The 22,128-nt window shown below is 37.9% G+C and overlaps 4 protein-coding genes across 10 annotated transcripts; 2 read left to right on the top strand and 2 right to left on the bottom strand.

Moving 5' to 3' along the window:
- The first annotated feature begins 154 nt into the window (after positions 1 to 154).
- LOC126604190 (J domain-containing protein required for chloroplast accumulation response 1-like) lies at positions 155 to 4,984 on the top strand. Of its 2 annotated transcripts, none has more exons than XM_050271340.1 (9): positions 155 to 972; positions 1,146 to 1,969; positions 2,053 to 2,456; positions 2,559 to 2,664; positions 2,933 to 3,000; positions 3,231 to 3,302; positions 3,380 to 3,457; positions 3,632 to 3,808; positions 4,465 to 4,984. In XM_050271340.1, the coding sequence occupies exons 1-9, from the start codon at positions 500 to 502 to the stop codon at positions 4,660 to 4,662; spliced, it is 2,400 nt and encodes a 799-aa protein (XP_050127297.1). In that variant the 5' UTR covers positions 155 to 499; the 3' UTR covers positions 4,663 to 4,984. The 2 variants fall into 2 exon arrangements, with proteins under 2 accessions (XP_050127297.1, XP_050127298.1); XM_050271341.1 differs by lacking the exon at positions 4,465 to 4,984 and adding an exon at positions 3,894 to 4,094 and having other exon boundaries at positions 163 to 972.
- Positions 4,985 to 9,442: 4,458 nt separating this feature from the next.
- LOC126601612 (deSI-like protein At4g17486) lies at positions 9,443 to 12,047 on the top strand. Of its 2 annotated transcripts, XM_050268341.1 has the most exons (5): positions 9,443 to 9,727; positions 10,015 to 10,142; positions 10,258 to 10,516; positions 10,770 to 11,057; positions 11,574 to 12,047. In XM_050268341.1, exons 3-5 carry the CDS (start codon positions 10,306 to 10,308, stop codon positions 11,816 to 11,818), a joined length of 744 nt encoding a protein of 247 aa, XP_050124298.1. In that variant the 5' UTR covers positions 9,443 to 9,727; positions 10,015 to 10,142; positions 10,258 to 10,305; the 3' UTR covers positions 11,819 to 12,047. The 2 variants fall into 2 exon arrangements, with proteins under 2 accessions (XP_050124298.1, XP_050124299.1); XM_050268342.1 differs by lacking the exon at positions 10,015 to 10,142.
- Positions 12,048 to 12,238: 191 nt separating this feature from the next.
- On the bottom strand, positions 12,239 to 15,428 carry LOC126601609 (lysophospholipid acyltransferase LPEAT1-like). Of its 2 annotated transcripts, XM_050268336.1 has the most exons (9): positions 14,733 to 15,428; positions 14,522 to 14,641; positions 14,338 to 14,375; positions 14,159 to 14,223; positions 13,896 to 13,964; positions 13,490 to 13,623; positions 13,176 to 13,316; positions 12,966 to 13,029; positions 12,239 to 12,642 (listed from the first exon to the last, which is right to left on the bottom strand). In XM_050268336.1, exons 1-9 carry the CDS (start codon positions 15,234 to 15,236, stop codon positions 12,623 to 12,625), a joined length of 1,155 nt encoding a protein of 384 aa, XP_050124293.1. In that variant the 5' UTR covers positions 15,237 to 15,428; the 3' UTR covers positions 12,239 to 12,622. The 2 variants fall into 2 exon arrangements, with proteins under 2 accessions (XP_050124293.1, XP_050124292.1); XM_050268335.1 differs by lacking the exon at positions 12,239 to 12,642 and having other exon boundaries at positions 12,666 to 13,029.
- A 1,277-nt stretch (positions 15,429 to 16,705) lies between these two features.
- On the bottom strand, positions 16,706 to 20,250 carry LOC126601610 (peroxisomal membrane protein 11A-like). Of its 4 annotated transcripts, none has more exons than XM_050268338.1 (2): positions 19,370 to 20,250; positions 16,706 to 17,085 (listed from the first exon to the last, which is right to left on the bottom strand). In XM_050268338.1, the coding sequence occupies exon 1, from the start codon at positions 20,174 to 20,176 to the stop codon at positions 19,391 to 19,393; it is 786 nt and encodes a 261-aa protein (XP_050124295.1). In that variant the 5' UTR covers positions 20,177 to 20,250; the 3' UTR covers positions 16,706 to 17,085; positions 19,370 to 19,390. The 4 variants fall into 4 exon arrangements, with proteins under 4 accessions (XP_050124295.1, XP_050124294.1, XP_050124297.1 ...); XM_050268337.1 differs by lacking the exon at positions 16,706 to 17,085 and adding an exon at positions 18,185 to 18,700; XM_050268340.1 differs by lacking the exon at positions 16,706 to 17,085 and adding an exon at positions 18,185 to 18,653.
- Positions 20,251 to 22,128: the final 1,878 nt, after the last annotated feature.

Genomic DNA, 22,128 nt, shown 5'->3' with positions numbered 1-22,128 from the left:
CCTGAAATCGCCCCGAAGTGCTAACTTTGCATTTGAAGGATATAATCAAATATATTAGGGCCACAAAATTCTGAAATCTGTGTATGAATTTCCCACCATGAGATCCATGAAATGCAACAGCAATTAACAGATTATGGGTGCCTACCAAGTACCAAAACAATATCGTAAATCCCAACTGCCCAATAAGGCAATACCTTCCCCTCACTCTTTTGGACTCTTCCACTTATCCACAAACATTCCCATCCAAATTCCGCGTTACTTGCTACTGTTTTGTGTGGCCTCAAAATCCCACGGAAACATTCCCAACCTGATGCCCCCACTCTCCTAAATTCTCCCTTTCAATTCCGATTTAGCCGAATCGAGAATCTTCCTCTGCAACTGTTTCGTTGAACCAGAAAGATTTCATGAGCAGTTGCCCGCCAAATTTTCATTCAAATTGTCTTCTCATTGCGAGTTTTGTTTCGATGAATTGTTAGCGGGGGCTTGGTTAGTGATCGAAATGGAGCGATTTTCGCAGCGGGAGAGCCTTCTTCTGGGCTACAGTCCTCAGAGTGCGTTCGTCAACTCCGGTTCTTCTTCCCACACTCCCACCAAAAACTCGGACGTGGATTTTCATGACGTTTTTGGTGGCCCGCCGAGGCGGTCGTCCACTAACGAAATGAGGTACAGCTTCAGTGAAACTACCGAGAGCAGCGGATTGAAAAGGGATGCTTATGACGACGACGATGATGATTCGTCCGGTTTGATTGAGAAGCCGGTGTTTGGGGAAGGGTCTGTGAATAGAAGACGGACGCAGAGCGATGACTTCTTTGATGACATCTTTAAAGGCAATCATTCTGTCAGTTCAAGTCCCAGGAGGCTTCAGAGGGACCCTTTTGCTTCGGCGTCAGGTTCCCAGGTTATAAGCCCCGGCCACCCCCTGCTGCACAAACCCGAGCCCTCTGCGGCTTCTTCACTGCCGGCACAATTCAGGTATCATAGAATATTGAGGAAGAAGCAATGCATTATGTTTGAAAAGCTGCTAATAATGTGGTTTATCTTTTGTTTTAGATGTTTTTTTTTTTCTTTAAAACTGAATTAATTTTGTTCATCACATATTGAATCAATCATGCGTTCATTACCTTAATTGCTTCAAAATCTCTCAGCCTCCCTGACGGATTTAGCAAAGGGGTGGTGGACCTGCCTGCGTTTGGTTCTGCTGCTCATACGAGCTCTCTTTCGAGATTTTCAAACCAAGCAATTCATGAGGAGTTGAGAAATGATATTCGATCCAGTACTCGCCAGAGCTCCTCATCCCGAGATTTTTCTCTTGTTGGTGAGGGGTCCTCAAGCTTGGCTACATCTGATAAAGCAGACACAGGACTGAACTCGGAACAGGATTCAAAGAGTTCGGAAAATCCAACTTCTAGCAGTCCGTTTCAGTTTCATTTCTCAATTTACAGGTGGGCAAGCAAAGGAGTGCCAATCGTGATACCTCTTAGGGGACGGAATGGTTCAAGAGTGCAGGAAAGAACCAAAAATGAGGAAGATTCGAGCACTAAGGAAAGCGCTGCTACTGAGAGTACGCGGAGGGAATCGCCTAAATCCACTCTGCCTAATACTGATTTTCTCTCCAATGAGGATCCACTAGCCGATGCTAGGTCCCCTACCTTGGAACGAAACATACAAGAAAATGACTTGCTTCTTGATGAAATCACTCCTGATAAAGTCGATCCACAACAATTTGTTGAGAAAGCAATTCTTCCCGTAACTAAATCAGGAACCGTCAGCAGCCTTCATGACACTACTGGAGATGTTTCCGGTAATACCATCTCATTCCATAAAAGTGAAGATATAAAGCCTCATCCTTTACTTCAAACAGCTTCTTCTGTAGACCGACAGAAAGAAATTCCTGCGCTTATGGAACGAGTTCACGAGCCTGTTCTAAATACTGTTCGTTCTTTGTTTTTTGATGACGATCTTCAACAAGGTATGTTAAATTATTAACTGTCATGGCGAGATAACTGTTATCACGTACCACCGCTGACACCACGCCTAAACTTTCATATGCAGGCAATGATGAGGTAACTAAAACGAGTAGTAAAAAGGAAGTCGTGGTTAAATCATATGCAGATGTTGACGCTAATAAAACTGCAAAACATCAGGACAGAAAAAGAAGTTCCTCGACTAAAATTGAAGTTATTAAAGCAAGTTTCCAAGGTTCACCGAAGAACTCAGGAGATAATCTCGGGAGAAGCAAAGTTAAGGGTAAGGTGAAGGACTTTGTTAAAATGTTCAACCAAGAAGTTTTGTGTAAGCCCACATATGATGGTAGGAATCTTGGAAGTCACAGCTCTAGAACAATGGATAAAGGCGCTCCCAAAGCAGAGAATGAAGCGAGTATTACTGCAACAAGGATGAACGACTACTTACAAAAGTCCGATGTGAAAAACACATTTTCTGATGCTTCCGTCAAGGTAATCAATTTAGACTGGTTTGAGTTCACGTAGCCAAAAACGAATAATATATTTTCTTCAACATTTTTCTGAGTATAATGTTCTATTTTCTACTCTTTCCAGATGAAGGAAGATCTCAAACAGTTAGAGAAAGAATATAGTAAAGCAAAGACCGCTAGCTTTATGCTTTATAATGCTCCCGTGCAGGACACCCCTGCATCAAGTACCGGTTAGTTCTCCTAATCTTGTTTAAGGAATGTACCTTAGCTAAAGCTTCAAGTAGATGAAGAACTGGTGTACAAAAGTACTCGAAATTGATGATATTTGGTGATATTTGATACGTGGAGTAGTTCAGTGATATTTGATGTGAATCGAATTCCATATCATACTCTGGTTTTCATGAATTCCGACATGATGTACTTGTACAATCTCTCACGTGAATATTTAGCGATGGTCTAATGAAAGACATACAACTTATACCTTTTGAGTTTTGACAGGATCAGTTCCCGACGGATCCAAGCCTATAATTGAAGATGCAGATGAGTCCTTTACGGAAACTTTCCAGGTGTGTAATTCTTCCATATAAGAACTTGTTTTCATCTTTTCCTGTTTTCTTATAAATTCCACTCGTTTTCTATGAATAAGTTTTCTTTCGTCCATTCTCTACTTAATCATTTGGTGCAGTATTTATGACTGAAGTAAACGGAATTCAGGGTTCCATGCCGATTATGTTTCTACATACTATGCCTTAAAATATACAAGTAACTAAAGTTTTGACGCGAACAATGTTGACAGATGAAAGAAATAACTGAAGATGAGAAAAAAGAACTGCCGCCACAACCCGGCAACAATCGTGAAGAATTCCAGGTAAATACATAACAAACAAACACAGCATGTTGTTACAGTTTCCGGCGAGCAGTAATGTCCTATCCCATAAACTGCAGGCGATTGATGCTAAGATACGACAGTGGTCAAGAGGGAAGGAAGGAAACATTCGCTCGCTGCTGACCACTATGCAAACTGTAAGCACTGATTCGTTTTGTTTATCCTTTCAATAGGCTCCATCTTCAAAAGTCGCCGCGGATATTGCATAGTAGTATGCTTCAAGGCATAAACTTCACCGTTTCATTGTCACTAGGACTGATGCCTAACTACTCGTTTAGCAACTGATTCGGGTTTAAACTGAATCACGACAGGTTCTTTGGCCAGAGAGCGGTTGGAAGACGGTACCTCTTGTGGATATAATCGAAGGCAACTCCGTTAAAAGAGCGTACCAAAGGGCGCTGCTATGTTTGCACCCAGATAAGCTGCAGCAGAAAGGTGCTGCTTCACATCACAAATACCTTGCAGCAAAAGTTTTTGACATCTTGCAGGTCAGTAACTAATGCTCTTGTGGTGAATTTTTGTAGTCAATTGGTAACTTTTATTTATTTTTTTACTTGGTTTGGGCAAATGCAGGAAGCCTGGGGACATTTCAATTCACTTGGATCCCTATGACAGATTTTACGTTGTAGCCACGTGTCATATTATGATTGGTCGAGTTCTTGTTCATTCAACTGCACATAATTAAATCGACATATGTATCATTTTGATTGCAGAGAAATGCTACGTACAATTGATTTGTAAATACAAAAACAAAAATTAAAGTTTCTTCCGAAATCTGAAAAACGGAAAAAAAAAAGTTCATAATACGAAAATGCTGATCAGCCGTAGCTAAATTGATTAGGGCAAAGTACCAATTTTGTACTCAAGTTCCAATCTCTCCGTAGGTTAATATAGATTAAAACAGGATAATGCTATTCACACACAATTTTTACCTTCCACACTCTTTTTAATTTTGGCAAATTTTATTTGAACCATGTGTATCTCTACACCTTTACTCACTACACCCATATTATTTTTAATTAAACTATCAATTTCTTTTTAAATCTAAATTTATTACCTAAACTACCCTCACAAACTTAATTCAATATGTAAATTTATCTTTACACTCGTGATATTAACTTAGTGAATTTGGGTTCTTTCTGAGTTTTCTGATTGCGGTGATGGCGAAGTCTCCCTCTCTCCCTCTCTCTTCTCGCTTTCTCCTCTTTATTTAATATTGGAGCTTCGTCATCTCTTAGAATCTGCTCCCCTGAGCTTACAAGAATGGAGTAAACAAAGGAAATCTCATATGCTCCTTTCTTTTTCGTGGAGCATGATGCAGCAACAAATATTGATCATGTAACAAATAAAAGAGTAGGTTGAGATTTGCACCTGAAGAACCAAAAAATGAGTGTTTCTTTGACAGCGATGGCCTTCAATTTTCACGAAGATCAGACGGAAGACAGTCCCTACTCGTGGGATAAGAGAAAGGATTTATGCATAAGTGTCATTACCAGCTATTATCCTATGATTCTGTGTACCCAGCAAGGTAAATATTTTATTCTGCTTTCCTTTCATTTGCTGCGATTTTCACCATGGATCTTGCTTGTTTTTTGGTTGTATCATAGTAAGAGTTTGATTATTAGGTTTTGGGTTCGTTGATACAATTTTGTTTTATTGTTAAATTCATTTTTTACTTTATGGTAATAATGAAATAGGGTAAAAAAAAAAAAAAAATTTTATTTAAAATTTAAGTTGGGTGTAGAAAGAGGTTGTATGGATTCAAATAAAATTTCCCTTTAATTTTTTACCTTAATAATCTTCAATTCATTCAATCCGACGATAAATAAAAAAAAATAAAAAAAAAAGAAGAAGAAAGAAGGTGAATAGCACTACTCTTGGAATATCGTTCGAATAAGCGAACAAAACAAAACTCGGAGTGAAGAAATTGCCTAATTGGGCCAGGCCTTTAATGTTTTGTTTAATTCAAGTCCAGTGTTGTAGCCCATTAACAAGTTAAAGATTGAATTTCCCATTTTGCCACTGCAATTGGATTGAAAAGTGAAAACGACTGGGACTACGCAACTTGGATAAGAACGTGGCACGGTGACCGGTGGGGTCCAAACTTTTGACGGTGTGCACGTGTCCATGCTATTTTTCGTACCACTCGACAGCTTTACACTCATGGAATACGCTTGTCGTTTCTAGCGTTTCGATTTTGCAATAGATTGTCGCCTATTGAGATGAAACGACACCGCAACATGGTAAACGGAGCAGATTAAGGCCGCCAACTGTCATGGGACCTACATGCTCATGAACAAGTTCTCAGAAATTAAACAACTTAATCCTTAATTTTTTGTTCAATGGGTTTTTCTTTTTTAGGAATTTGATTAATGTAGTGTTTTGAATCTGTTGATCAAAGATAGGTATTGGAGATAAACCTATTATGATATGAGAAAATAAACTAACACTTCAATTCTAAATCAAACTAATCGTCACGAGGTGGTTAATGGTTGAGAACAAATTTCAGACCGTATTTCACACAACATATCATAAATTTGATTCCTACCATTGGTTAATCACAAGATGGTAGTTAGAAAGAGGCTAAAATGCTTCTGTAAGTCTTTTGGCTTCCGGAATGGTAGACTACTAAAGAAATGCCACCAACTAATCCCCTTAAAAAAATAAATAAATATATATATATGAATTAGACTAACGTGTTATTTAACCGTCATTTAACTAATATCAATGTGAATATATACATACATATATATAACCTAAAAGCACTGATATAACTCATGAGTGATTTTATTGTGACCATTATACCACCACATAATATAACATACTCGTTAAAATTCAAAACGTATCAAAATCCGTTTGAAATATATTGTAACCCATAAATTAATAATGCAATGCAAAATATAATTATCAAATTGTTAAATATCTTCGGAGTTATAAAGGATGATGTGAGACTTAGGCGTGCCTCCTTTCCTCGCATTCGAGATGATCCTATCAACGAACATATTCACATCTTTTTCTCTATACAAATAAAAACAATATCGTTATCAAAAAAATAAAAAAAAAACAATATCTTGATTAGAGATGGGCAAATACTCATTGGTTATGGGTAACCGCAGTTACCCACCTATTTAAATTAAATTGTTACGGTTATGGGTAACTGTTTAGATAAATAAACGGTTATGGGTATAACCGTTTACCCCATGAAATTTAAATAGGCGGTTATGGGTATTAACCGCTATTATAAACGAGTAACCGTTTACCCATTTATTTTATATATGTAAAACTAACACAAATCATGTTCTCGATCCAATAATACTTAGCACTCAATAAATTAGCAAGGAATTCATCGGTCATTCTCTCAATAACACTGCTACAAGAATGATGATTCTCATCATCAAGGAATTGGCCAAATAAATTTAAATTCTTTGTGGGTAACTGTGAAATTGACAGAAATGCTTTGATAGAAATGTCTTCTAAACAATTTTTGTAACCCAATAATACTTAGCAAATATTATATTTACCTTCATTAGTAACAATTAAAAATATCGTCCGTAAACTATTATTTCAATTATTGGAATGATATAAGGACTTAAAAAATTAAAATATGGAAATGTATGATAAATGTACCTGTAACGGTGTTTAATTGTCAAAAAAAAAATTATGACAATTTTTTTTTTATTTTCAAGTTGTTAAAAAACATGTAGACGGGTGAAAAGGGGGTAATGGTAATAAAAAAAAGATAAATGGGTAAACGGGTATTAAACGGTTACGGTTAAATGGATATGCGGTTATGGGTATAGTTAACCGTTTATAAATGGTTATAGGTATGGGTATAACCGTTTAGGCAATTACCCAACGGGTAAACGGTTATGCAAGTATGAGCAAAAACGGTTATGGGTAAATAATCGCGGTTACCCACCCACCATAACCGTTGTCCATTCCTAATCTTGATGGTTGAGATTATGTTTATATAAATTTCAATTCTAAATTGGTGGATCGTTCTTATTTGCAACAGATTTATATTATTATAAACGAGAAAAGATTGTTCAAACTTGAAAATATCCATGGTGGGACATTTATACAATATATTTCACTTCAATTATGGTTTAGTTAATGTTTTTTGGCCAAGTTTTATTGGTTTATTAATTATGTAGATATTCGAGTGCTGATATTTAATGAGTAGTGGTGTTGAACGTTGAGGGAACCCCAGGATGTCCGTGGTAGCCTTCAAATCAGTGGATATAAAAACAAGCTGGCAAATACTGTTGCACTTCAATTATATTAGACACTCACACAAGTCTTGAACGACCCGGGCACGCTTTAAAAGAAGTGAATTATTATCGAGCTATATTATTAGAAATAACAAAAGGATGTCTGTATATTCAAAATTTCATATCTAAAGCGAGTTTTTAAGAAATTGCTTGGGTTAAAGAAAGTCGTTTCTCGAGTAGTATCAATTGATTGAAAGGTTTGGACGAGAACTTTGTTCTATAGGAATGATACATGTTGTTACCGGATTCAAAGGATTAGTCCGCCCTTCAAGACCCAAGTAAGTCTCAATATTAACCTTAATTTTTTTTAAGGAATAATTTACTTTAATCTAATATAAACTACGATATGTGGGAAAGGAATTTGAATTGGCATGTACAGGTGAGCGTGTCACTCTAAACAATTTGGTTAGGTTCAAATATGCAACTTCATTAATATATGAAAACACATGCCAGTAACTAAGCTGACAGTTAGTTATAAAATTACACCTTTTTTTTCCTTGGAAAATTTATAGAATTTATTATTACAATGGTTCTTGATTTTGGTATCTAAATATCAGTATTGGACCATTTAGTCCTCAAATATGCACTTGTGTTGTCCTATTGGTCATTTTCATCAAGTTAATCTATATAAGTAACTTCGTCATCATCGATCTTCAAATTTAATGAGATCGCCAGTGGTCACCTAGTTTTATATTTTTTTTCTTTTTGGCCATAATCATAATTTTAAAAATTTATCATTAAATTTTCTAGCTTCAATCGACTCAAGAGCTCTTGCTAAACCCCTCAATCATTGCTCTCTTTCTTCTTGGATTAAATCATCTATTCTTTTCACAAATAAAGAAAGTAGCTTTCTTAAAAGAAGTATTATTTTATTTTCTAATCATGGGGTTTAGTATAAACTTAAACACATTTCCTCATTTCACATGGGGTTTAATTTATGGGTTTGGAGAGATTTTTCAGTGTGCATAGAACATGACTCGATACACTGTGTAATAATACAAGTGATTGAAAATTTTATTTTTCAATTTTCTAACCAATTGTATTAAGACACTTATGTATTGAATCGTGTTTCCAGCACACTAAATTTTTTCTCATGGATTTGTCTTGTGTTATTGTTTCTTTTCTAATTTTGTTTTTCCTTTAAGCTTATTACTCAAAAGTCACATTGACCAAATTGTCTCTCGCTTTGGCTGCAAATATTATAATTAAAAAAACAATTAATAATTGCTACATGTAACATATTGATGTTGACTCCACAACATCCAATATATATATTTTTTTATCAGGTAAAAAGGAACCAAAATATAACACTAAGTTATTTATTTCATATATGCAATTTTAGCTTTCGGAGTTAATTAAACTCTTTAACCAAATGATGACCAATCATATCCCACATGAAAATACAAGGAGAAAACGACGACTCACCAATCCGTTGAAGAAGGGTAGTTACTATGAATGTCCATTAAAATTCGATCCAATATGAAAATTTCATTTTTTATTCTAATTTTTCTTGATGCGGAACTCGTTGTGAGATACTGAAATATAATGATTAATATTTTGTATTTTGAAAGTGTGTTTATAATAAGGTTAGTAATGTATTAAATAACATACTTTGTTATCCAACGTAGACTAGAATTGCAGACGAGAAAGATTAGTGACTAGTTGGTCAATGTCGCCTTGAATAAAAATTCAAATCCTTTTTGTCGTAGTTTAGACAATCGTCTTGATTAAAATAAACATTAACTAACATTTGTCGTTTTTAATATTATAAAACGTGAATTAGTTATATCCAACGAGATTCCAAACTCACCATAATAAAAGAGTTCTTTCACTCAAAAACACATACTTTTCCCAAAATACTACCTCCAACTCCAAACACTTCTATTTCCATTTTTCGGCCATTTCACCCTCTCTCTCTCTCTCTCTCTCTCTCTCTCTCTCTCGTTTCGTATTTTCTTCTTTTTTTTGCGAATTTAGAATTGAAAAATACAGAGTAGGTTGCAGCAGGAATACAAAAACCTTCCATTTAACAGCAGCTGTTGGCATTTCTGAGCTCTGGAAATACAGAAACTCAGCTGTTTAGTGTTCAAGGAGGTTGGGTTTTGCTGGGCTCCAATGGCTCTCCTCTCCGAATCGGTAAGTTCCACAGTTCATTTTTCTAAGAACTTCAATTTCTTCCAGTTTTTTCTTCAATAATTTCGTCTGGGGCTCGAATTTATCTTCTGGGTCCTGTATGGTAGCTGAGAAAACTCGGGAAAACGAACAAACAAGTGGGAATTATGATTCACTGAGTTTTGAAAATGGCTGCTGTATGGGTCCAGTTTTTTCTATTAACATTGAACACTTCTTACACAGTTTTTAAAATAAAAAGCTTATTTATTTGTGAATTTTGGTGACGAATTTCTCTGCTTCCTCTCCACTAGTTGAAACTAGATCTGACTGTATACTCTGAGATCTGCACTGGAGCCTGTTGAATATAATGCTGCAACTCTGGTCAACGAAGTAGTTGCAATTCACGAAGATTAGAGTAGTTTAAAATATCGCTTTTGTGGTAAGAAAGACGATATATTTGTACGTATGTAGTTTGCGTTGAGCTTTTGTTTTTAATGCCACTGCATTTCATCCCTTTGGGTTCTAATGGCTTTTATGTTTACCCAAATTCACAGGCCGGAGGCAAGCATTGAGTGCATTCTGGTTATACTTTCTAAGGAAACATGAAATTTGAGTTAAAGAAGAGATGGAGATCCATTTCCCCGCTTCAATTGAAACCCAAATCAGCGGGACGTTTTTGTTTATTTCCCAAATCAAAGTCCGATAACGCTGAATCAGGAAAAGCACCAGTTTATCTCAATGTATATGATTTGACTCCCATGAATGGCTATGTCTATTGGGCAGGCTTTGGAATTTTTCACTCTGGTGTTGAAGGTAAGCTTATCTTCTGTTTAGGCAGTCTGCGTTTTATATTATCCGCCTAAACTTAAGCTCAACCGTGATTTTGTTTGTTGGGGATTTTACATCTTGTATGTCTTCTTGTTTTGCTCTATTCTATCTAGTTTTGGCGGTTCTGAAGTTTTGACGCAATAGATTATCGAATTACTATAAACTTGTTAATCTTCGTTCTATGATGTTTCGATAAAGTGAAGTTCAGGGTTTATGATATTCCATTTGCATTATGCAGTTCATGGTGTAGAATATGCATTCGGAGCACATGACTACCCTACAAGTGGCGTTTTTGAGGTTGAACCTCGCCAATGCCCAGGGTTCAAGTTCAGGAAGTCTATTTTAATCGGAACAACATGCTTGGACCCTACTCAGGTTCGAGAGTTTATGGAGCGCCAGTCTTTGAACTATAACGGTGATACATATCACTTGATTGTCAAGAACTGCAACCATTTCTGCAGGGATATTTGTCGCAAGCTCACTGGAAAATCAATTCCTAAATGGGTGAATCGACTGGCAAGAATAGGTATCCTCTTTTCACCCACTCTTTTAAGGGTTGCTAGTTACATAGTCCTTTATTTGTTGTCTCTGCCTGCCTCATAAAACAGTGTTATATGGTATCACCGGTATGACTTTTGATAGGATTACTTGAGTACTTCGTAAACATAGAGTGCACCTTCAGTCAGAGAGATTTCCTTTACCTTTGCTTTCAATGGCACGTATAAGCATGCTCTGTTAGCGAGAGATATATAGACGTTTGAACTTTTAGAACCCATCAAACATGTTCCAGGTAAATGACTTATTGTCCCGGTTCTTTGCTAGAATACTTGTTTTGGTTGCAATTAAGTTTCTTTGGTACTTTGTAAATGATTAGAGTCATCATTCTGATAATAAGTATCGTCCTAAGAAAACGGCTTAAGTCATGCATGTTTTAAGGTCTTACCCGGGATCGAATCAAGATTCAAATTTGTGATGAATGGTGGAAAAAACAGTGGTTTGCAAAGGTAAATTAACTCTGTTCCATGTAACTGAAATGTGGTAGGTTCAGTATGCAACTGTGTGCTTCCGGAATCTCTGAAGATTTCCGCTGTACAACACGACCCAAACTGCCAACCATACGACAGCGAGAAGAGGAGCTTGAGAAGCGCCTTCAGTTGCCTGTCTTCCATCTCAATGCGGCAGAAGCAATTATCATCATCTTCGTTATTTCTGCAGTCGCCCCTGAAAGGCTGCTTACCGCCATGGGAATTGCGAAGGTCGTTGAATGGTTCGTTGAAAGAAAGGTGAGAAAGTGTTTGGAAGACTTGCTCTTACGCCCCCAAATGTAATTTGTATCTAGTTTGATGACCTAGCAATTAGGGGAATTTCGAACTTGTTGCGAGAGTTTTTTGTGAGCGTCAGTAATTGAAGGCTGCCGTCGCTCAGATTGTTTGTGTTCTCCCAGGTTTGTGGACTCATGTTTATGACCGTTGTAACTATCAGTTTGCATGAAGAAATTGCTAAATCAGTTCATCTACTCTTTTCAATATGTTTTCTTTTTCGCGAAAACCGCACGAATTGATTTTTATGGCGCTACTTCTATCGATTTTCAATTAGATACTTTATCTTAATTTATTCACCGCAAAGAAAAAAAACGTTTATAATCGATTCGAAGTGGAGAGAGAGAGAGAGAGAGAGAGAGAGAGAGAGAGAGAGAGAGGGAGAGGGTTCAGAGTAAAATCTATCTTTGTTAATTTGCACTAGAAAGGATCGGATTGAGATACATCATCACACATTAGCACTATTTGGCTCTACCAAGATCAGAGCTTTATACTGGTGAAACAAAATCACAGCAAATACATGTACCAGCCCAGCCCGTCGAGATAAATCGACTTCCGCGAACCCATTCCCTCCTCCATTAGCTGAGAGAACGTAGAACCACCGGAAAACGCCTGCTTTAGGAATGCCAGCTTAAATCGACGACAGCATGCACCGTAAAAATACCGTTTCAACTTACCCGACCAAAAAATAATTCTTCAGCATTCCACATCAATTCTAATATTTCCCTATAACAAATAGAATCATACATGAATATACAGATGACGATCCGAATTAGCATTGGGAAAACAAACCTGCATGAACATGAAAGAGAGGCTTCAGATCAACAGGCGCAAAGTTTCTTCGATAGGGGTTGTAATGCATTTTAGCATGGTGAAAATACAAATATTACGATGCTTTAGCGTTAAAGGCCACAGTTTCCTTAAGCATGGTATTACAAGTTAATAATTGCACACCATGGCACATCAATAATGATGACGACCACCCCTCACTGTGGCTTGTGCAATCATGAACGAAAACTAGGAAACTCAACAGCGACGAGATATCATTTGGGAGCGAGGCCCTGAAATTTATCAATCATCTTTCTGATGCAAAACACTAGGATGGCTATTATTACCATTAAGAGCAGCATGATACACCCGCTTCTCAGCAAGTCCAATATCTGCTAGAGTCATGTTGCCCTGTAAATAAAACAGAAACATAGATGGAATCAAGTTACAAACACCAGGAGGTCGCATGATTAATATCTACCTAGTTGGTCACGCTCTCAAGCGAGAAAAGGATGTAAACTTGGTTTTGTCATATACTTTCAAGGGGAAACATATACCTCACTGGCCATCATTCTTCTGACGTTACTAGCATAGAGTTTTGGATCATCCTTTTCTTCTTGTGAGGGGTAATAAACAGGTAACCTTGTGACCTCTATGTGATTTACAAATTGACAGAGGAGAAATATCACATGGCGCACCTGGAAATAAAGTAAATAAGGTATATAAACTTAGAAGCCCAGAAGATTGAAAGGAAAACAGTCTATATGCCTGATATATTGAATCCTTATGATTTGTGTTATGTATAATTATCCTGCATGATATATGTATTTTCTCTCTACGTGTTCATGGAAATTGTTTAAGAAACACTCACCCCAGATATCGAGTCCCATGCTGGACTAAATCTGTGGTAAGGATAACTAAGAATCACCGGAAGAACTGGAGCTTTTGCCAGAAATGCTCCCGTCTTGAATGGCAGAAGAAAGTCTCCGTTTGTAGTAGTGCCCTCTGTAGAAAGATTAAAGATAAATAAATAACAAGTAACAGTAGTATAAGCATGGTTGACAACATAATGCACGTCTGCTAAAAAATGAATCGCAGATCAGTTTCAGTATGGATGGAAACAAATGCAAAGCTATAAGCATCACCGATATCATTTAATTACATATGCTGCCAGAAAGCCACAATCAAGATAACATTAAATTGGTAAATGATGAGTCGAAGGACAGCTGAAAACTCTAATTGGGCTTTCTTAGAATAGAGTGTTTAAAACTATTAACCTGGGAAAAGCATTATTGGTGGGGCAGATTTATTCTGATGTGCTTCTTTAACTCTTTCAGTCACGGCACCTGCACATGACATCCATTTATTGATCAACCAACATTGCTATATAAGTAATACAACCGAAAACTCGTTATATAATCCACTTGTGATCGATCATAGTTTTCAACTTAGCTACCGCCAATAACACATGATTTATGGTGTACACATTACGAGTGTTTACAAAACTAGCAAAAGCAGGGAACACCCATAATTTATGTACCTGCAACTCCCTTGAAGTCTGATGACTTTGACTCCCGCTGAACATAGACACAACCCAGGCACTTGCTGTCAAAAATAACAATCCGAAAAATGAATTGACAGAATACTATGGTGACAGATAAACTACAGATTTTCAGAAACATGATGAAATTAAAGGAAGCGAAAGCCAATGCAACCAACCTGATGAGGCCTACTAGAGGAAGTTTCGCCACCGATCTCTGCACCAACAAAATCCAGGATAACAAAAAAATGGGAATCAATACATTGATAATAGGTCGAGATAGATAAAAATGGAACATCTTTCAATCAAAATTCACATCCGGTGCGATAAAATTAGTAAGAACAAGTGAAGAGAGTGGCAAACCTTGGCAACGAAGCTCGGAAACGAATTAGACATGTGATACAAGATATCCAAATACGAAACGTGATTCGATATAATCGCCCCTGCCCTTTCAGGCTCCTTCTCTGCGGCCCCATCTTTTCCCTAACCAAAAATTTAATATCAAAATTTACTACTCAAAATCTCACGAAATCAATTTTCATGCTTTAGAGAGAGAAACGGTGAGAGAGAGCACCTGGGCGGCGGGTTTGGGGTCGGAATCCGATGATATTCGATAGGTTTCGCTGATCCAATAGAAGCCGAAGACGACGAGCATAACTCTGGATAAGGCGCGGCCGCACTGGACAATCACCGCCCCCCGCCATCCGCCCATGTGCGCGTAATCCTCCTGCTCCTGCTCATCGCGATTGGGGACTTTGAAGAGCGTGCAAATCCGGCAAATCAAGTAGTACAGCACCAACACCGTCGTGGCCAGCACCACCCGTATCGGAACCAGAGTCACCAGCGCGAGCCCTAGCAGCACCTTCTCCTTCACCGGCAATCCGCCGCGTCCCATGGTGCCGTACACATCGCGTCGCACGTACGCCGCGCATTTCTTCTCAAGCTCCTGGAGCTCCTCGGCGGAGACCGAGGAGTTTGCGTCGGATTTGAGGAGCGGTCGATCGTCCTTGGGCGCCGGACCGTCGTCGCGGTCCGGCTTGGCAGGATGGGAATTGAGGTCTTTGAGTTCGGACTCCATTAGCAAAAAGAACTAATTGGGGGGAGTCGGAGGCTGGCGGGGTTTTAGTGAACGGCCATCGAAACGATGGCGTTTTGGAGTGTGTAGATCTGGGAAGGATGAGTAATGTGGACCCGCGGGTAGATTGTGGTTGCGCGGGGGATGAGAGCTTGCTGGTTTGCTGCACGTCAAAATTCCTCTCTTATTTTTTTATTTATTAATCAATTATTAATCACCTGAGAAATAAATAAATAAATAAAAATGGCAGCAGGAAGAAGAGAGTCGGACATACGGATTAAGACCATCTCCAATCGAAACAGGTCAAATGGTTATCGATCAAACATAATATTTTGATAAAAAATTATCTCCAATTAAAAGTGTTATAGACCAAATATAATTTATTATTTTAATTAAATTAATATGATTAATTAAATTAAACTACCATATTAAAATAAGGTTTTCAGACATATTTTGAGTATCACTTGTCGTCAAATGAATAAGCCTCCATATTTCTTATCTTTATATAATCTCAATAACTTTTTGGATAGGATTTCGGGTAACATGTGTTGTTAACGTGAGTAACTCTCCAGATTTTTTATCTTTATGTAATCTCAATAATTTTCATATATGATTTCGAGTGACACATATCGCTAAAGTGAGTAACTCTCTAGATTTTTTATATTAATATAATCTTAATAATTTTTGGAATAAGATTTTGAGTGTCACGTGTCGATATGCAATTGGTTGTGCAAATTTTAGATGGGATTATTATTTACGTGACACTTCTTATCTTCATTTTTCAATGTTATAGGAATGATGTAGGTATTTATAGGAAAAAAAATTAGAATTTTTTTTGTTAAATTCGTCCAAATTTTTTTTTCAAATTTCAATGGTAACCTGACGGCAGCATGATGTTAACTAGTCATTGCTAACTGGCGTCATGTTGACGCTAGGTAGCCAAGCTGAAGGGCTAGCAAAATGTCAAGCTTGACATTGTAGAGCTAGAGGGCTGGCTGACCTGATTTGAGGGTTTGGGTTCGGTGAAACCCACAAGCCCTTTGGCATAGCCCTCGGTTATAGATAATTTTCGTGTTATAACGAGCTATTTTAGCCTAACCTTTTGACCTAATCGGTTGGAGATAACCTTAGAATTCCATAAGGAATGGAAATGTTGGTGAATTGTGGCATCTCTGATGATGAATCGATGATGCCAACGAATTGGATAATGTCATCATCGTGATATGATTTGGACTTCCTCCTTGTTGGGCCAAATGACCCTTTAGTCAATGATTAACTAAGTATTGGTTTGGTACTGAGGTGCTTTTAATAAAAAGCTGGTATAAAAAAAAACCGTGAGCTTTTTTGTGTTTGGTAAACATTCAATTTCAGTTTTTTTTCACAGTTTTTGGTGAAAAAGCTAAAAGTTCAAAGCAGCAAAAGCTAGCTTTGAAAAATCGGCTTTTTTTGCTTCCACGGCTTATGCGCAAACCTAACTTGCAAGAGGCATTGAGCCCTTTAATGAAACTTTCAAACACCCAAAATGACCTTAAACAATTTAATAATTACACATAATAGCAACTTGAAAATATCGCGGACTTCAATTGGCAGGTCTTCCTCGTCGATCTCGCCACAACGTCGTTCACAGCTTTAACAATCACCATTATTGATATGAATTCCATACCCTAGGACGTTGTTTTTGCATTTGTCCTTCTTCCCATCCCTTGCCCGTCCTCTCTCACTCCCATGCCAACAAAATTGCGTCAAGAAATACCACCATCTTTTCCAGTGAGGACCAGATTCAGTTTTGGCAGTGCAGATTTGCCTAGATTACCTAGATTGCACTGCTTACAGGTGACTCATCTTCATATTTCTGCAAAGTAGGAGAGCCCAGATTGCTCAGACGGACACCAAAACTAATTTATTCCAAATACCCAAAATTAAATACAGGAAACTACTTCTTATGATCAAATTCACACTATACAGTTTCAAAAAGAAAAAATAATTAGTCCCGGAAGAAGAAATAAACCAGCATCCTAGAGCGTTGTCCCTGCTTGATGTATATAATGAACTTCTCGAGCAGTTAGACCATGTATGTACTACAAATCATATGACAGGTGAAAAAGATTGAGGAATGGAGCAAAAAATAAAAAAGAAGAAGACGGAGCAAAAAAAAAAATAAATTGAGAGAATTGGGGTTGTGGGGGAGACTTCTAGAGAGATTTTTTCGTTTTTGGAAAGTCTAGTTCAGTAGTAGGGTAGTGGGAGAGACTACTTAGATGAAGAAAATTAAATTAATGGCACATCTAGTATTATACCATTTTTGGTTATTTCACACAGCCACATCTGTTTTACATAAAAGTTTACCAAACACTATAATACTGTTTTTTTTCCATAAACACTTTTACAAAAAATTTAACCAAACACTTTGCTGCTTTATTTCACAGCTACTTATTCTCACAGCACAGCAGAAACAATTTTTTTTTCAAAGCACAGCAATATCAAACCAACCCGCCACAAAAGTAGATTTTGGGCCAAATTTTTTGTCATAGTTCCTGCAGTAACTTGTCACTTTTAATATGACCCTTGTAGTAAAAAAATTGTTAACTCTCCGTTTGTAAATCCTATTAGCAATTAAAGTTCAATCCTAAACTTTCATTAGTCTCTCATTAAATAAACTCACATGATTATCACGTAAAATGATTCATTTCAGTTCAAATTAAAACCCTAAAAATATATATATAAGTGAATCAAATGTTAGTCAGAGACTCAGAGCAGAGTTTCGATCACAAGAAGATCAACAATGTATATTGTGAGTGAACTTCAAGAATTGTAACGGAAATATTTATTATCAAGTGTGGGTTATAGCCCACGATTTTTGTAAAAAACGAGATTGTTGAGTTCTCACAAGGTATTTTGCGTACACAACAAGAAAATTGTTACAAGTAATTTGAGAGCAATTTTACCATATATTAGGTCCATATATGTATTGTATTTTAAAGCCAGAGAAGGGAACAATAGAAAAATACTAGCGGAAAACATAACGTAGCCAAAACAAAGTTCCGCCTACAAGAACATCTCCAGAAGGTCATGCATGAATTTCAAGAACAAAAAAGTTTTCTACTCCCCAACACATTTTTCACCAACCAAACGCAGCTTTCCAGAACAATACAACAAACCATATAAACTCTACATAGGTTTGGTGCAGAAAAATGCCACTAAAGTTGAAACGTTGATGGAAATGGAGAACCCTAACATATTCAACATAAACGTCTGCTAATAAGCTCACAGCTTAAACGTCTATCCAGTTTCTGTCATCACACAACTGGCACACGACGAGAAACCGCAAAGTTGCAGATGGAAATGATTGCGGGAGTGACAACTTGAACCATGGATGGATCGACCTAGAGAGATGAGTGCGCTTGTTCGCCACTCTGTTAACTACTTGAACTCATTAATAAAACCAATTTTCCGTATTCTTGAAAGAACTGCATTCATCAGATGTCAAAGAAAATTCAAGTTGAAAAAGAACAAAGAACAATTCTATATGAGCAGTGTAATTGGTAATCAGTAGTAACTATGTGAAACGAAAGGCAAGCAATCATAGATTTCGGATTTAACAGGGCACGAACAAGATGAATCGTCAGGGATGAATTCCGGTTGCACTTTAAGCATCATCAAAGTCGGATTTGACCTAGGAAAGTCAGATGCTTCGACAAAAGTTTTTGGCTATATTGCTCCAAAATACTCAACATGTCATGTTCAAGGAAAATGAAGATGTACACGACAGACCAAACACAAAAACTTCAAACGAATTTGAAATGTTCACATCATTATTGGCATTCATCACAAATGTTAAGATACCAAGCAACGAGTTTTCGATCCGTTGAAGTTCTTCATGTTAGTCATTACTAATAAGTTTTTTTTTTTTTGGTCAATCATTACTAATAAGTTGTTCATCACTTCATTTGATTTTTCATCTTTCAGAATTACGAGCTAAAGAATTCAGTTTTCGCACTTACGAGCTAACGAATTCAGAATGTGCTATAAAATAAATTCTTATTGAACCATTGCCTGTGTCAATCTGCATCTGCATACATTTTATTCTCTTACAATTTGCAGCACAAATTAACAAAGAAAGTGTCAAGCAACCATACCTTGTAAAAAGGCCATGAATCTCAGCAAGACACCCAATTCTTGTGAGTACTAATCAGAGCCGATAACATCCCGGCCAGCGATATCGAAAGCGGCCCCAAGAACGGTCCGCCGCCATCCCGGATATCCGCCAAAGCCATTAACGCATCGGCCGAATCTTGAACCACTGACAGCCTCTTCATCATTTTCTTCTCACGCAATTTACTCAACCTCTCCTTCTCTTCCTCGCACCCGTTCCCCCTCGTAATCGCGATCTCAATGCTCGATTTTACACACTTTTCGTCCTCCGATATCCGATTCAAATCCCTAAATTTCAACGAGATGCTGCCGGCGTATCCGATGAACTCGGCCCAGGCGCTGATCTTCTGCAAATTCCGCGAGTGCTTCTTATCGATCAACCCCGATTTGACTAGCCAGACGAACTGCTCAACGAAAAAGTACAATCCCTCGCCGCCGTAGGCGATTAGTGCGAGTACGAGCTCCTGATTCGAATCGAATTTCGAGCTCCTCAGAGCGTTGACGTCCTGGACGAACTTACCTAACCGGAAGGCCTTGCGGCTGACGCCGACGCTCGACTCGAAGCTCTTGAGCCGCTGCGTTAGGGGGAGGGTTTCGGGGAGGACGGAGGAGGCGAGGGCGATCTTGGTGGCGTACCGGGATATCTTAAGCAGCTTGTCGACGCCATCTCGCTTCGCGAGGTAGGCTTCGAGGTGGTTCAGAAATTCCTTTTGCTTCGGCTTCGACGGTGGATTGATTCGGTTTTGCTGGTTCAGTAATGGAGCCGTGGTTGTTGAAGCTTTCGAGTCCATGGAAAAGCAGAGCCCGAGCGAGAGAGAGAACCAGAGGAAAACTTTGTTGAGCTCTCCAAATAAATGTTAAAATGATAAATTTTAAAGGGGCAAAAGACTGTTTACTACCCTCATGTTTCATGATTTTCAATATTTAGTACATCAAGTTTTTTTCGTCTCAGAGTCATACCTAAAGTGTTAATTTTGGGACAGTCTTATACATCCGTTAATCAAACTGTTAAGTCTGCCGTTAACTGATGACGTGGCGCCTATGTGGACAATGAATGGGCGCCACATGTCATTAAAAATATTAAAATATTAAAATAATTAATTAAATAAAAGTATTTATTAAAAAAAAATACAACAACAACAAGAAGGAAAAAAAAAACCCAGAATCCCTGCAAATCAAAACAACAAAATATTCCGATCAAATAATCCCCAAACCCAATCGTTCAATTCAATCCCCCACTCTCAACTTCCTCTCTTCTCACTTTCCCATAAGATCCACATTTTCTCGAGAAACAAACACCTCAAGCCCCTCATTTCTCTCCTCTGCATCCACGGGTACACTTTCATTCCTCATCTTCTTCTTCTTCTCTTCCATAACCACCACCATTCGATTAAGCTCGCCCCAAGTCCCCAGACCCTCATCCCTTCTCTCCTCTGCACCCACCCTCCCCCTTCATCTCCTTCTTCGATTCCACCTACCCTCCCCCTATTCGAATGGAGCCCTTCAGCGTCTCCCTTTTTTCCATTTATGGGTCTTTCCGACCGCAATTTGCCCTCGAAGGGCATAACCCTTTTCGCCTTACGTATTTGCAACTTCAAATTCGGGTTTAATTTTATGTAACTCACTCTCTCTCTACCTACTCTCTCTTGTTTTCTGTGTTGTCTGTTTGAGTAGAATTGCATGAATCAATGAATGTGTGTTGGTTTGTATTATTGTTAATTGTGTGTTTTTATGGATAGTTTTTTAGATCTGTTGCAGCTGGGTTTCTTGGGTTTTTTTTGAGATCTGTAAAAATTGGGGGAAAATGTTATAAAATTGTGTGAAATTGGTTTTATATTTCCAATTTGAAAGTGGGGGTGCTGATGACAGAGTGGAAGCGGTGGTGGGAAGGGACATAGACGGAGCCGTACGAGGAAGGAGGCCCATCCTTCATTGCCAAGAGTGAGGGTTTGGAGGAGGAGGCAATGGGTTTTGGATGTGAAGGCGACGACATACGATTTCAGAGTGCGACGTCGTTTCGTCCTTCGTCTTCATCACCATGACCTGCACCGAAGCAATCGGTTCGACGTTGCTAACCGTGAGGGTCTGGAACTTCCTCAGCTCGCAGTGCAGCCGTCGCCATGGATTCAGGGAAGAGAAGGGATGTAGGGTGCCCAGAAACATTTTATTTATTTTTTAATTGAATGGGTTAGGGTTTGAGGGATGGAGAGGGTTGGGGGTTAAGGGAGGGAGAGGGTTGAGGGTTGAGGTTGGGGGTTGAAGGAAAGAGAGGGTTGAATTTGTAGTAGAGGCCGAGAAGGGAGGGAGAAGGGAGGACAGTCAGGGTTTTGAGAAAGAACAATTTTTTTTTTAATAAATACTTTTATTTAATTAATTAATTTAATAATTTAATATTTTTAATGACACGTGGCGCCCAGTCATTGTCCACATAGGTGCCACGTCATCAGTTAACGGTAGACTTAACAGTTTGACTAACGGATGTATGAGACGGTCCCAAAATTAACACTTTAGGTATGACTCTAAGACGAAAAAAACTTGATGTACTAAATGTTGAAAACCACGAAACATGAGGGTAGTAATCAGTCTTTTGCCCAATTTTAAATGTTAATTTGTTGGCTGATGTAATAATGTTTGATTTTTTTTTTATTTTTTTATTTAATATATATTTTTGGTTATAAATGATATTTGTATAATTAATTTTTAAAAGAAATCAATTGAAATAAATTTTTAATATAAAAAAATT

Source organism: Malus sylvestris, chromosome 15 (assembly GCF_916048215.2).
Source record: "Malus sylvestris chromosome 15, drMalSylv7.2, whole genome shotgun sequence".
In the NCBI taxonomy this organism is placed as follows: Eukaryota; Viridiplantae; Streptophyta; class Magnoliopsida; order Rosales; family Rosaceae; genus Malus; species Malus sylvestris.
This window is presented reverse-complemented; position numbering and strand designations above follow the sequence as displayed.

Excerpts from the sequence above, each read along its gene's own strand:
- LOC126601609 (XM_050268335.1), bottom strand. The coding sequence starts at position 15,236 with ATGGAGTCCGAACTCAAAGACCTCAATTCCCATCCTGCCAAGCCGGAC. Across the intron at positions 14,376-14,521 it reads TTCCGAGCTTCGTTGCCAAG|AGATCGGTGGCGAAACTTCC; the intron begins GTTTGCCACTCT and ends TTGTTGGTGCAG. Across the intron at positions 13,030-13,175 it reads GAAGAATGATGGCCAGTGAG|GGCAACATGACTCTAGCAGA; the intron begins GTATATGTTTCC and ends TTTTATTTACAG.
- LOC126601610 (XM_050268338.1), bottom strand. The coding sequence starts at position 20,176 with ATGGACTCGAAAGCTTCAACAACCACGGCTCCATTACTGAACCAGCAA.
- LOC126601612 (XM_050268342.1), top strand. The coding sequence starts at position 10,306 with ATGAAATTTGAGTTAAAGAAGAGATGGAGATCCATTTCCCCGCTTCAA. Across the intron at positions 10,517-10,769 it reads TTTTCACTCTGGTGTTGAAG|TTCATGGTGTAGAATATGCA; the intron begins GTAAGCTTATCT and ends TGCATTATGCAG. Across the intron at positions 11,058-11,573 it reads GAATCGACTGGCAAGAATAG|GTTCAGTATGCAACTGTGTG; the intron begins GTATCCTCTTTT and ends GAAATGTGGTAG.
- LOC126604190 (XM_050271340.1), top strand. The coding sequence starts at position 500 with ATGGAGCGATTTTCGCAGCGGGAGAGCCTTCTTCTGGGCTACAGTCCT. Across the intron at positions 3,458-3,631 it reads TGCTGACCACTATGCAAACT|GTTCTTTGGCCAGAGAGCGG; the intron begins GTAAGCACTGAT and ends GAATCACGACAG. Across the intron at positions 3,809-4,464 it reads AAGTTTTTGACATCTTGCAG|TTTTCTGATTGCGGTGATGG; the intron begins GTCAGTAACTAA and ends GTTCTTTCTGAG.